This window comes from Aythya ferina (genome assembly GCF_964211825.1).
Source record: "Aythya ferina genome assembly, chromosome: 19".
In the NCBI taxonomy this organism is placed as follows: Eukaryota; Metazoa; Chordata; class Aves; order Anseriformes; family Anatidae; genus Aythya; species Aythya ferina.
In genome coordinates, this window is record NC_140309.1 from 2,798,625 (window position 1) to 2,811,857 (window position 13,233).

Sequence of the window (13,233 nt, forward strand, 5' to 3'; positions counted from 1 at the left end):
ATCATAAATGTTCTGAAATTAGATGTGGCATTAACAAACGTGTACAGCTGGTCAGCACATGGGCTACCATTAACCATCTACATATGCTTAAACCTCAGGTGTGGGAGCTTTATAGTGTTTCAGGCATTGACATAAATCTGTTCATCCTGTAAAACCTGACACTATTACAAATTATTAGACACCCTTCTTTTATGCTCTGTACTAAATTATGTAATGTTAAAAATGACCAGACAGAGAATTCATCAAAAAAAAAGGCATGACATAAAAAGGCAATCTGAGCTTCGAACCATCCAAAGCTCATAGCAGGTTTCTCACACCACAGGGAATCTCTGTGAAGTCTGAGAGCTTAAAATTAGCACTCTGGTGAAAGTCACTTTGTGCAGTGAGTTGGGGTTCACTTCTCCCCAATACATTTAAAGTCAAAATCAGGAAAGTCAATTAGACCTTTTTTTTTTTTTTTTTTTTTCCTCTGTGGCTTCAAATCATCACCAAAAAACTCATAACTAAATGGCAAGCCCACACTGACAAAACTAAAAAGGTTTCTGTAAAACTACTTTTGAAGCTGGTAAAATGCTTGATGGTTGTAATTTAATCCAGAGATGGATGACAAAGTTTATTGAGATCAGGATTCTGACCTAAACCTTCTCTTTCCCAGAATATAGGTCCAAGCAAGACTGCCCCAAATTAAATACTGATGAAAAAAATCCCTCTATGTCTTCTGGTAGGCTGTTTACAAGTTGTCAGAGGCCTCTGTTCTGACCTGTGCCAGCCAGGAGTGGCCTTAATTTTAAAAGTGATATACATGGAAGCGCGAGTCTCCAGCAAGCACACCAAAGACAGCCAGGGTTTGATTTATTCAGATGTTTACATAAGGTGCCTGTACCAGCTCTTCCCAGGAGCACTCACAACCTGTGGCAGTACATCCACACTGATCTCAGACTGGTCTAAGGTTGGCTCCAACGTTTACGGAGGACGTGGGGATTTTTGCTATAAACTTGGCAGCAGGATGTCGCTCCCCTGGACAAGCAACTGCAGCAAGTAGAGGGCTTGGAGGGGAATCAGACTTCAAAGATTAGAAAGCATTTGTGTGGTCAACACAGAGCTTTGTTTTCTTTGATCTGCTTATGAAAAGGGGCTTCAGAGACGGATCACCAGAACCATTATTTTATCTTTGTGTTTGATTTAAACTTTATATAAAGCCATTACAGAGCTCCGTAAGTGTTCTGCAGCTGTTGTGACATTCACATACATCCAATCCCTCTAAGCAAACACCTGCACACAAGCATCTTCTCAGACATACCAGGTGAGGTTCCCAAACACAAGTTAGCATTATCACCCCCTGTCTGGCTCTTATGGAAATCAGCTTTCCCTTTGACTTCCAAAGCAGCAACGCCAGAGGAGTGAGAACATTTTACACCTGTCTTTACACAGAAATGGGAACATTCCTGCAGTTCGGAGATGCTAGTTAAAGTCAGGAAGCACTAATTTTTAAGAATATGCAGCGTTTGTACAAACAGCTTCCTAGGGAGCTTGAGATTTTTCAAAAACATAACCCCCAAGAAATAATCCTTGAAACTCTGCCCAGCCCTCACAACATCACCGGCATGTAACAGTCTGCAGCAACTCAGACTTGCTGGAAGCCTTCTAATAAGACTGCCATGCCGAGTACTTGAAAGTTGGTGAAAATACAGCAGTTTAAGCAAGCCTGTCTAGAGTTTTCTAGAGGTTTTGATGTGCTGGTGTAATATGCTGTCCCTGCAAAGGTGCAGATGCAGGAATGTCATCCTAAACATGAAAGCTCACTTGCATCATTCTGCATGATGGGAAAAGGAAAAGTTATTCCTGAGAACTGCTTTATTGCTGTGGATATTTAAAGGTTTGAGCATATCCCGTGTGTACAAAAGCTTCAGGCTGTAACAGCTGCCTGGAAAAAGTCTCAATGGCTAAATTAAAGAGGAAAGAACACACCAATCAATTAAAATAAAGAAAACACCACGTTTCTGTGCTTGTGAAAGCCATCAGGGGATGATGGCTGCTGTAAGCAGTTAAGGAAGTATCTAGCTGTTTCTGAAAAAATATATGTAAGTATATATAAAATAATAGTAATACCACCACCACAAATCCCTATGGTCTTACTACAAATGAAACATGCCAAGAGTGGGAAACCTCAATGTTATTTGCAGCCTGTGTCCAAAGGGGCAGTTTATAGGGAACACCACAAGCATGTTGGTGAGCTGTAGAACTAGGCACCTTCTCTCCACTCACATGACATTCAATAATCTAAATCCCCTTTTATTTCTTCCATCTCAAACTCGGCATCATTTACGCAACCAGGATGAGAGCTCTCTTTCATAAGTATGTTGCAAGAGCAAATCCATTAGCAGTTGAGGCTGAGATAACAGGTAATTGGGTGGGTTTACTCAAATTATTTTCATCTTTAGGAAAAAGAAACAAACACCACCAGCTTTTCTGTTCTTTTACAATCCATAGCTCTCAAAACCAATTTCCTCCTCACAGTGATCTTAATACTAATTACATGAGCTTTTGCCTTCCAACACCACTAAAGATTAAGTACCACATAAAACAGCCGCAGCCAAGCCTCATCCCAAGTCCAATTTAACCTTCTAGCTGGCTCCCAGCTGGCCCCAGCACACCACGTGCCTGCAAAGATGCCTCTGTCGCCTCTGAAGCCACCCAGGACCCTTCCTTCAGCCTCAACACAGTTAAGGGGGCTTGCTAATTACTACAGCTATTCAGCAATGTTTTTGCCTCCCAGACTGAGCAGATCCACCAGAAAAGTGCAGAAAATGCAAAGCCAGTAAATGCATTATATTCCAAATATTCTACCAGTGTGACCACCAGGGTCACAGCACTCTTGATGGACCCACCAGCCAAGCACCAAGATTCAAGTCTCTTCTCTCTGGAGGCTCATGCGCTCAACTGCCAGTAGGAAAGCATGACACCCCTAATTTCCATGTTCAGGTAAGTGTCCTCATCCTCAAGTCTGCTTAATATGCACTATCTGCTTACTTGGCTTCTTGAAGAGACAAAGATGCAAGAGTGCATTTAATTGTTTTCCTGAATCAGACCCCTGGAGCCATCAATATGTCACATTCGTAATTATAAATCATGAGTCTTGCAACTGGAGCGCAATCAGCAGATCTAGCCATAAATCTTCCAGATATCAGCAATTTCTCCAAAGCTGCTTTTTGACAAAACCTGATGCAGCATGAACTAAATGAGTCAAGCAGAAGAAATCGCTGGTGCTGGAGTTCACAGCCCAGCACTGCTGTAGCAGCAGACAGGCTCCATACCCTGAAAAGCCCCCAGAAAATCATGATCTGCCAAGTGGGAAATGAATCTGTCCTGGAGACAGCAAGAAGGCAGATCCCACCCTGGGAATAACCTGCTGCCAGATCAGGTCAACATGCAATTTCACAGCATTCCAAAAGACCTGTTTTGGGCAGGACACAGAAAGCATCAGTTTTCTTCTGTTCTTCCTTGATACGCAGGTTTTCTGGACCCTCAGTAAACATTTATTGAGGACAATAATAACAAAGGACTGGATAAATCTTGGCTACATCTCCTAGTGCAAAGAACTTCCAGATATGTACACACGCATGGATTCCTTTATACATACAAATTAATAACATTTGAACTAGAAAATTCAAATATCTTCACCAGAGCTCATGCTGATGCAGAAAAGGATCTATATGACGACTGTTTAAAATGTCAGTTACTGTCTGCCTCTTCTATGAGGACTGATTTAGACATCATATGTTACGCTGGGCAGAATTTTATCTTCTGGGCAGAAAGTAGTCAGAGGAGGTCCGTAAACCTGGCAAGGAAAGTCTAGCTGTGAAATGCATGCACAACAGAGTGCTAAGATCGAAGGTGTCTTTGTGTATCAGAATTTTAAATGTTAATAGAAAAAATAGTCCAGGAGATGTATTACAGAATCCAGGTATTATAGCAGTCCTAGTCATTCAAAAAGACTTTCTTTGGGAAAATTATTGGACAGAGCAGCAACCTGGAGCCAGTTTGGGACCAGGCCATATTTTAGATGAGTTTCATGCCATCAGCACTCTGCCTGGATAATTATATCTTGTGAATAATCCATGAGAGAAAATTGCCTCCAAACGTGTTCCCACAGCTGTCTGTCTCTGGTCTCCACTGCTGAATATTTGGTAGGGGCTGTCACACCAGGGCTCACGGGCACGCTGGAGCCTCTGTCTCAGGCAGGGGAATTGCTCTTCAGGCTGCCATAAAACTCGTGCACCACCGATATGAAACAAGCAAAGAAAACCAAGACACGCACACACACATCCCCCAAAAAGGAACAAACTGCCTTTTTCCACTCCCACTCTTATCTTAAAAGGTCACCCTAAAACTAATGTACCTTTGTATATGGTAATTTAAGAATTTCCTCTAATCCCACGCATAATTACATGGAGTACTGCACTGGCATCCCTTTCATACACATACTGTCATGAAGTGCATAGTTTTCATAGCATTATATGACAAAAAAATAACTGTAGTCATTTATTTCTGGTCTGTATGTGGTTACACAACATAATGCAAAGAGACAGTATTTTTCCATTAGCTTTTTGTTGTGGACACTACCCATTTATCTTTCTCATAATCCTTCCCCCAGTGCATGTTAACAACGTTATTTTAGTAAGTTGTTTAATTATTTAACATCACCATGAGGCTACTGGGTCTGGTACAGAAGCTGTTTCCCAGAGCAGGGCACAGAGGCACTGCCCATCCGCCCTGGCTCTTTCTAACTCCTGTGCCCCAATTTCCACGTGCCACAACCCAAAGCAGCAGTGTCTACGTTACATCCCCCATATTTAGGGGCTGTCAAGAGGAAATAACTGAACTCTGCATGCAGCACAACCTCAGCCTCCCCCCTACACTGAGCTATTCTCTTCCCAAATGGACTTGTCCCATACCTAAAGCCTGAAGGGGTTGGGGCAACATTTCAGAGCTGCCGACCATGCAGGCCTCTCAGCATTGGAACAAGCTAAGATTTATTTTTATAAAGTTTGCCTGGAAAGGAAATGCACTTTTTATTCAAGAAAACACGGTGCCATATTTCATGAATTCACACTTAGTTCATTATACAGGAATAATCACCTCATTCCTTATGATTTGCAAAAACTTAATGCTATAATTGAAGTAAAGCGACTGTCGAATGCAGTTAAACATAAAACCGTATAGATCTACACAGCTCCTATACCCCCCTGTGTTTCTGCACATCGTTACCAAATAACACCTCTTCCCAAAGCACTCCAGCAAAAACCCTCCCTGGCTTGGGTTTGTGTTACAGCCCAACAGGCAGCCTCTCTGAGCTGCCTCCTGTTACCATTCGATATCCAGTCTCTATAAGCTGGCTTTCTCATTTTATCTTTCCCCATTTTGCCCCGTCACACCTCACTGACAGAACTGGAATGGTCCCCAGCTCTGTGACATACCTGATGGGCAGTGAGGGGTCCCCAGCGTCCCACCAGTCCTTGGGGGGGCTGATGTACATGCACCACAGCTCCCAGCTGTACCCATGGGCAGAGTTCTCGTAGCGCTGCACCTCAAAGTTGTCCTGCTTGATGTTATCGATGGAGGGAAGAATGACCCTTCTTCGATTCTCCTGAATTCGTGAGAGTACTGGCTCAGCCCTGGGTGGTAAAAAGAAGCAAAGTACAGGAAAAGACCACTAATTTCTCCCCAGTTTGCACACACTGTTGCTTTTCTACAGCTTGTACACTTAAATGAGGATGAGGAAATGTGTCTTGTCACTGTTCAGTACCTAAAAGGGAATTTCGTGGACCCCTCTCTGCTGTCATTCACAAGTGGCATCCTGCCTTCAAAGAGATATAGCAAAACCCACCCAGTGGGGGTCGGTGACCAACACGAGGCCCCTCGCAGCGCCAGCGAGCAGTCCTGGACTGCAGTGCACTACCCCTGTCCTACTGATCCACTCGCCTCTGCTTCTATCAGCACAGAAATTGTGCTCGGAGACAATGCATTTACACCGCCAGGATTAAAAAGTTATTCCTGAAAGGCTTGCCAAGCTTTGTCAGCCACAAGGGAGATGCAGCGAGAGGTTTCAGCACTTGCATTTGATGGGATTTCCTGCCTGGACGCATCCCTTGCGTGGGCCTGCAATCGGAGTACACAGATGCAGCCCTGCATGTTTGGGGAGTTTTAGCACTCTCCTACACAACTGACTACTTCTATGAAAATTCATGGACAAGCTGAGGCTATCAGCGCAAGGAAAAAATGATTTTCACAAACTAAGGCATTAAGCTGTTGAAATGAATTAAACCTCTAAAACTACAACTTATCTCTTCCCGCAGAGCCAGTACACCATGTTTTCTCTGGTATGCTGGTTTAAAAAAGCATTATTAAAGAGTAATTCCATATTCAGAACTTTTTAAATTTCAAAATTTCTTTATTTTTTAAACGGAGCTTTCCTGATACTGCTACTAAAGTAGCAAAGAAATCAGCCAAACCATTACCTAAGGGCCAGACTTGCAGTATGGACTGATGCAACAGCCAGGAAAGGCTCTGAAAAAGTGGTCACTTTCCACAGAAGAAATAGACACTTTCCATAGAAGAAATATGGACCATCAAAAGAGACAGGTGAGGAGAAGGCTCAAGAAAAAGGCTCTATAGCTACAAAATTCATCTTGGGGACATGCAAATGTGCCCAGAGTAGGGGTATGCTCAGCCTCACCTCGGCAGCCCAAGAACCAGTGACAGAGCAGGTCTGGTCTGCCAACACAAGGAACAACTTCCACTCTTGGTGCCTCCAGCAATAGCAGCAGGTACAAAATATCAGAGAGCCATGCCCATGCTGCAGAAATGCTCCCTCTCTATCCCTAGAAAAGCTGTTTCAAGAGCTCAGTAAATTGTAGCTTCCTCTGTATAGCAATAAAATTCGGTGTGAAGACTTAGTGACCTTGAAAGGAACGTTTAGCTGGGAATACAGATATCAACATAAGAAACAACTCCTAAATACACTCTTCACATGTGCTGTTGTTATGAAAAATCCCGTAACTGCACAGAATTCTTTGTTGATGTTAAAGCCTTTTTCTAGTGGATGTTGCTCTCTGGTCAAATTAGACGTAAGTTAGTAGCTTCTACCTCCAGTTCTCTAAACTTGGACCATTTATTTTTTATACTTTGTTAGAGAGAAAAACCACTCTCAGTTTCTTCTCATGATTTAGATTCACAGAAGCTTAAACCACTTGAACTCAAATGTTTTGAATCTCTCCAAAAAAAGTCCATATGAAATACCTTTCGCTGCTTCTGCGCCTCTGCACTTATTCTTTGCTGCAGAAGAAACAAATCAATCTAAAACATCAGCCTTCCCCAGTGGGATCCAGCTGCAAAGGGCAAGAATGCGGGAAATGCTTTCTCTTTCAATCCCTTGCTGTCTGCTTTTTTTTTTTTTAAAACTTAAAGTACTTTGGGCTAAGAGAACAGGAAATCTACCTGAATCTACCCGAAAAACAAACTAGAGTGGATGGGGGGGGGGGAGGAGCGTCCATCAAAGGGGGGAATAGGAAATGATTAGAGAAAACAAGAGCAAGGAAAGATATTCCTTATGTCATCTCAACGTATCTCATCAGTGGCCATTTGGTACAGAAAGCCAAGATTAATAAGCCAGGGGTTTTCACACACATCCTTACAGAAGGACAGACCACCCTACATGGCAGCGGACACCCCGTGCACACACACTAACAGGGACCCCGAGGTCGAGCACCTACCAGCCAGCCGTGAACTCCACGTGGGCATCAAAAAATCCAGTGACCTGGCCCGTGGCAGCCTTCCAGCCCTCGATGCGCGCACGGATCAGGCCCTCCCTCTTCTGGTTGCGCACCACCTTCACCAGCCCCGGGTATCGTTTGTTGACATATTCCTCCAGCGGCGCCTTCAGTTCCTCTAGAGGAGAAGTACCAGAGAGCCCGTTGTAAAGGCACAACAGTTTTCACCTGAAACCAGCCGGCTGTACTGACGGATACCAGTGTGACTTACTGGAACCAGACACCACCCCTGGAAGGGACGTAATTATTGGTAACTAAGATTCAGTCAACGCTGCCTTGCAAGAGACCACTTTCACAGACCTGACTTTGGACTGACCTTGATAGGATTAGAGATGTTTTGGCTTTATAAAAAAGAGCCTCAGAACCATGTATCTTATGTTCATTGGGAACTGCAGATCATGTAATTACGCTGCCTATGCCTGTACACGGCTGTGGCTGAGAACAACATGGATTTCTCCGTCTGCAGTTATGACCAGCATCAAACTTTGCTGTACTTACAAGTTGTCAGCGGAGCACAAACAACACTCTGGGTTTTTGAGGGTGAAAGCATATGAAGGGTTGCATGCAATAAGTGGAAAATACCAGTATATTTTCTCAACAATTTGGAAAAGCGTCCAAAATTTCAACTGCCCCATTTGAGAATCTTTGAGATTCTCAGACTAAGATTTAGTTTCAGTTCATAAGACTGGAAACCATCCCATGTACGGGCACAACGCGTTAACCTGTCACGTGCACCCTTCCACCTTTTGAAACACTCTGCCCAACACTTAAAACAAACAAATAAATACCAATTTCCAACAGATGTGCCCCACTACACACGTACTGCAGTGAGAAGAGCCACCAGCCTCCCGTTACAGAAGCCACATTCTGTGCCTGGCTTTTCTAGTGCTCTGCCTTAGTCCTTTTACCTCCTGGTCAGTTCATACCCCTCACATACACTCCCTTTTCCAGAGGAAAAAAAAAAATAAAAAAGATCACCAGATCACCACTAACATAATCCACAGGTTATAGCAACAAAGTGGTTCCTACGTGAAGAAAACAGCAGTGGAGAGCAGAAAAGTAAACACTAAGTCCCATCTGTTGGGCTTAGCTCGAGATTGCATCAAAGGATACGGGATCCTCTCTTCCCTTTCCCTCCACGCCTTCTGCCAAGTAAATAAAATGTGCTTTCTTCAAACCGCCTTTTTGGGATGGTTCCCCTCACATACCAATTTCCCCAAAGTCTCATTTCTCTTTTATGCTGAAATGGGAATAAAAAGAATAAAGCAAATGAGCCCCTTCCTCAACTCAGTGCATCTGCATCACATACATACATAACTCAGCAACTTCCATTTCATGCTGAGCTACTCAGAGAAAAACCAATGTTTTATGGAGACAACAACTCTTCTGAATGGTTTTAAGGAGACAGGGACATTGGCATATGAAACCCCACAAGTCCAGTACCAGCCTTTCACCTGTTTTGTCATTAATACTGCAGACCACAGCATTATAATAGATTGAACAATTAAAACACATTTTAAAAAATTGAAGTTCTAAGCTTACCCCGTTGATGGGAAACAGGAAAAACATTCATGAGCAGCTTGAAGGAGAGTGTAGCTCTAGTGAGCCAGGAAGAACTGTAACTTTACCTCCTGAGTGTGGTGACAGGTGGAGCCTGGGAGGTGCCTACCCCATGGTGCTGTGTAATGGGCAGAAACCCCCAGGGGAGCCATAGCTGCATCCTCCTCCTGCCTGAAGGGGTGCTGGGTGCCAACAGGTACAGAGCACACAGGCCAGTTCAGCACAGCTGTGCACGTGTCAAACATCACAAGGCTGGACCCCCTGTGACCAGGAAGGGATGCTGAAGATGTTTGGGACTGAGCATCATTTTAACCTTGCACCTCCATCAGCAGAGGTCAGAGTTGCCCTCCCCTGCCCACAAGAAGTATCCCTAAGGGACTGCTTCCCAAGTGCAGAAATGCTTGGAGACAAAAGCTTTAACCAGACATGGGAAACGTGGCATCTCTTTGTGCTATAGGCCTCCTGCACAACCTGGCACAGATTTCTGGGCTAGTTTCCCTGCTTCCCTCCCATTTTGCCTCAGCACTTGCCTTCTTGGACAAGAATTTGCTTTTCTCATGTGCCTGTGTAAGCCCTCACAACAGGACGGCTGCACACCTGTGTTAGCCTCAGGCAGCCTCTCGCACTTGTGAGCAGCTCTGCAGGAAGAGGGCACGTTGCACAGCAGGCAATGAGCATGTGGCACATCTGCCTTGGTATGAGGAGGTATCTCCCCAGCGTCCAGCCAGCAGGGTGGGCTTTGGATGTTGTTTCTCAGCACGTGCAGAAGTTCAGGTGTGAAAAAAACAGTATCAGGGACCACGCATGAAATCCCACTCTCTGGGAATGCTCTGCAAAATTCCCATTTGAGTATCAAGTCATCCCTGCAGGACTGACATGGCTGTGCTGAAAAGCATCAACAGCAACACTGCTGGAAATTAGCATGTCCACAAGATACTGCACCAATGACAATTTTAGCATGACATCCAGCTCAGAAACACCACTGCTTCATTCCTCCTAATCAAAAGAGTGTCTAAGCAGCCCACGAACCCATAAGATATCTGTATGGGTGGATCTACAGGGGCTACATCTGTCAGTGTGATCCCAGCTGAGCACTGCAATGGAAGTTGGATACCCCTTTCTCTTATATATCTCATGGCATCCCATGCATCCTTCACAGATGCCTACCTGGGCCATCCTTCACAACACACCCACATCATTCCTGAATCTCAGTTGTTACAGATGCAATCAATACTTGCACATGGAGGCATTTGTGAACATTTGGTCTTTGCCATTGCACAAGCCACTTACGGGAAAGATTTGCAGAAAGAAACCATACTGAAAATGCCAGGAGGTTCAATTTCAATCCTCCCTTTTGTTCTCCATCTGTCTGTATTGATCTTCACTGAAGGGCGAGTCCAAGAAAGTAGAATCCAATAGACCTGTTGCTCTATTAAAAAAGCTCAGCTGTCAGCCATAATGACTTATGTTACGTATTGCAAAGTATTTTGTCACCTACATGAGCTTTCTGGGAAATAGGCCTGCCAGAGAAATTGAACCACCTGATGCCACTAGAAGTGACTATGCCATGGACATTAGCCCTGAAACAACTGAAGGAACATCCACTGCTCCATGTTCCATGCTGCTATTCCTGTCCCCAGTAAAGCCCCCAGAACCAACGGTGGGAACTACCCAGTGGCACAGAAAGAAAGGAGCAAAGACCAAGGCCTAGGGAGTGGACCATGTGTCCTCTATGCCCCTAAGGAAAACACAGGAGTGTTTGCAAGGCTGAGCCAGGTGGGAAAAGTCCACAGAGCCTAAGGCTGTTATCAGAAACTGCAGGCTGGGGGACACCCGGGTCGGAGCTGGGAATGCTCCAGTGCCATGGGAACACCAGCACTCCCTTCTGCCCCGCGCTCTCGCTTGCCTGAAACGCTGAAGCTATTGTGGGCTGGAATCCTACAGCAACCTACAAAAGAAACTCCTTCAGTGGTCAATAAATGAAGGTGCAAATTTTGGCAGTGAGACTCACATCCAGGCGAGTCTCTGAAGCTTTCAATGTTTGCATGTAAATATTCAATATGAAACTGTGAAAAGGGAGTAGGTGTGTGAACCAATTCTTGGATGGAGATAGAGGCCAAGCTGGTCCCACAAAGTGCCTTCAGATCTTAACTTTATGGCTGACTAAAGCCAAAGAAATAGGGACAAACCAACAAGGCTTGCTGCTCCCCTCCCACCTCAGCAGGGACTGAAAGCCTGAGTCCTGATTGTCAGTGGGATGGCACCAGGTCAGCTGCAATTAAACAATCCATCTTCAGGTTTGAGCAACTAGAATAATTAGGCCAATATCTAGGAAAAGCTAAGACTCAGCTTCTTGCAAGTCTGTTAAAAACTGACCTCAACACACATGCACACACACTGCAAGCGAGCCAGCTCCTGGGAGAGCGCACACAAACCACGGCTGTTGGTGTTGAAACCAGCTGCAAAACCAGACAGTGATACATCAAGTCACCAATAATACTTCACACGGAGGCAAATTACAACCGCTAGCATGTGTACCTGGGTGTAGTCAGCTACTCTAAGCAGACTTTTATTCAAAGGTTTTCTTTTATACCAGAAGGTTTGCTTTTCAAAGAGATATTATCCCAGATTAAAAACATTAGAAGGCAGACAGCAAAAAAAAACAGGTGTTGATTAAGCAACAGACTCAGACAAAGTGTGCAACTGTGAGATAACGCAGCATCTCAGGGGCATGCTGCTGCATCCCTCCAACAACCTACGAAACATGTTATCACTCAGAAACACAACCTGTGCACTCACTTTGTAATTACACCCCTACAACAAACACAAACAAAAGCAACCTCCAAAAAAAGTCTTTACAAAGTATAACGTGCAGCTCTAGGGGGAAAAGGACTCAAACTACAACTCCCCAAGCTTCTTCCTTGATGAAGGGATTTTCTTCCAGTTACAATACGTTCTTATCTTTTATCTATTTACAGCTCAGATAGGAAGAATCAGAACATCCACATCTATTAACTTTTAATCTCTCACTGCATACTTTTAAGTTATGCAGTGTTGTTGTACAAATCACATTACAACAAAGCTGAGGGCAAAAAGCGTCTACGGAGCCTTCAGGAGCAGTTTGTTCCAGTCTGAAACTGCCAAACACCAAGAGGCTTTGCTCCCATCTCTGTAAGCATTCAGTGGGCTGCCTGAAGGGCAGACGCCAGACTGAGGTGCGCAGAGTACACACATCTCACCTCCATCCCTGCAACTAATTTTAAAACTTGAAGCTGACTTGAAAATCCCAGGGGTCTTTTAATACTTGGGTTGGGAAAACATGTTACTCTTACATTACCTATACATATTCCCAACCTCTATTTCCTCTTTATGTTTGTGAGAAGTATTTCCTAGCAAAAACTGCACCAGAACCCCGCATCCCCCCGGCTTGCAGCCCACAGCCACAGGTTCTCGTAAGTCTTCAGTGACTTGCCCAGAGGTTGCTCCTAGGAACCCACCTGGTTTTAATATTCCTACTGCTTTTGAGACCCCACTCTCTGAAGGTCAGTCTCCTGCCTGGTGTACAAAACAGAGCCCAAAGGCTTTGTGACAAGCCGTACACCCACAGAAGCCACCCCTCAAACAGACACAGCTGCTCACCAAAAGGCTCCAGTAACTCCTCACCTCGTTCAATGGAAGCCACCCGCATGCAATCCCACCCCTGCTGCTTGGCACTAGCACTTGCTTCTCCAGGAGCCATCGCTAAATCTTACAGCTTATGAGAATCTATTTTCCTGTAATTATTTTCCTATTGAAGATAAATCCATGTATTACAATGATTTTGTTTGCAATATCCGAAGTATGA

General features: G+C 44.4%; 1 protein-coding gene across 1 annotated transcript in view; it reads right to left on the reverse strand.

Annotated features, from left to right (window-relative positions):
• The window catches only part of GALNT17 (polypeptide N-acetylgalactosaminyltransferase 17), a 213,375-nt gene that overhangs the window by 117,035 nt on the left and 83,107 nt on the right, over nt 1-13,233 (reverse strand). Inside the window, exons 4-5 of the mRNA XM_084493001.1 lie at nt 7,773-7,947; nt 5,478-5,675 (exon numbers count right to left, since the gene is read on the reverse strand). Coding sequence (XP_084349127.1) covers nt 5,478-5,675; nt 7,773-7,947 — 373 coding nt within the window. The remainder of the gene's footprint in view (nt 1-5,477; nt 5,676-7,772; nt 7,948-13,233) is intronic.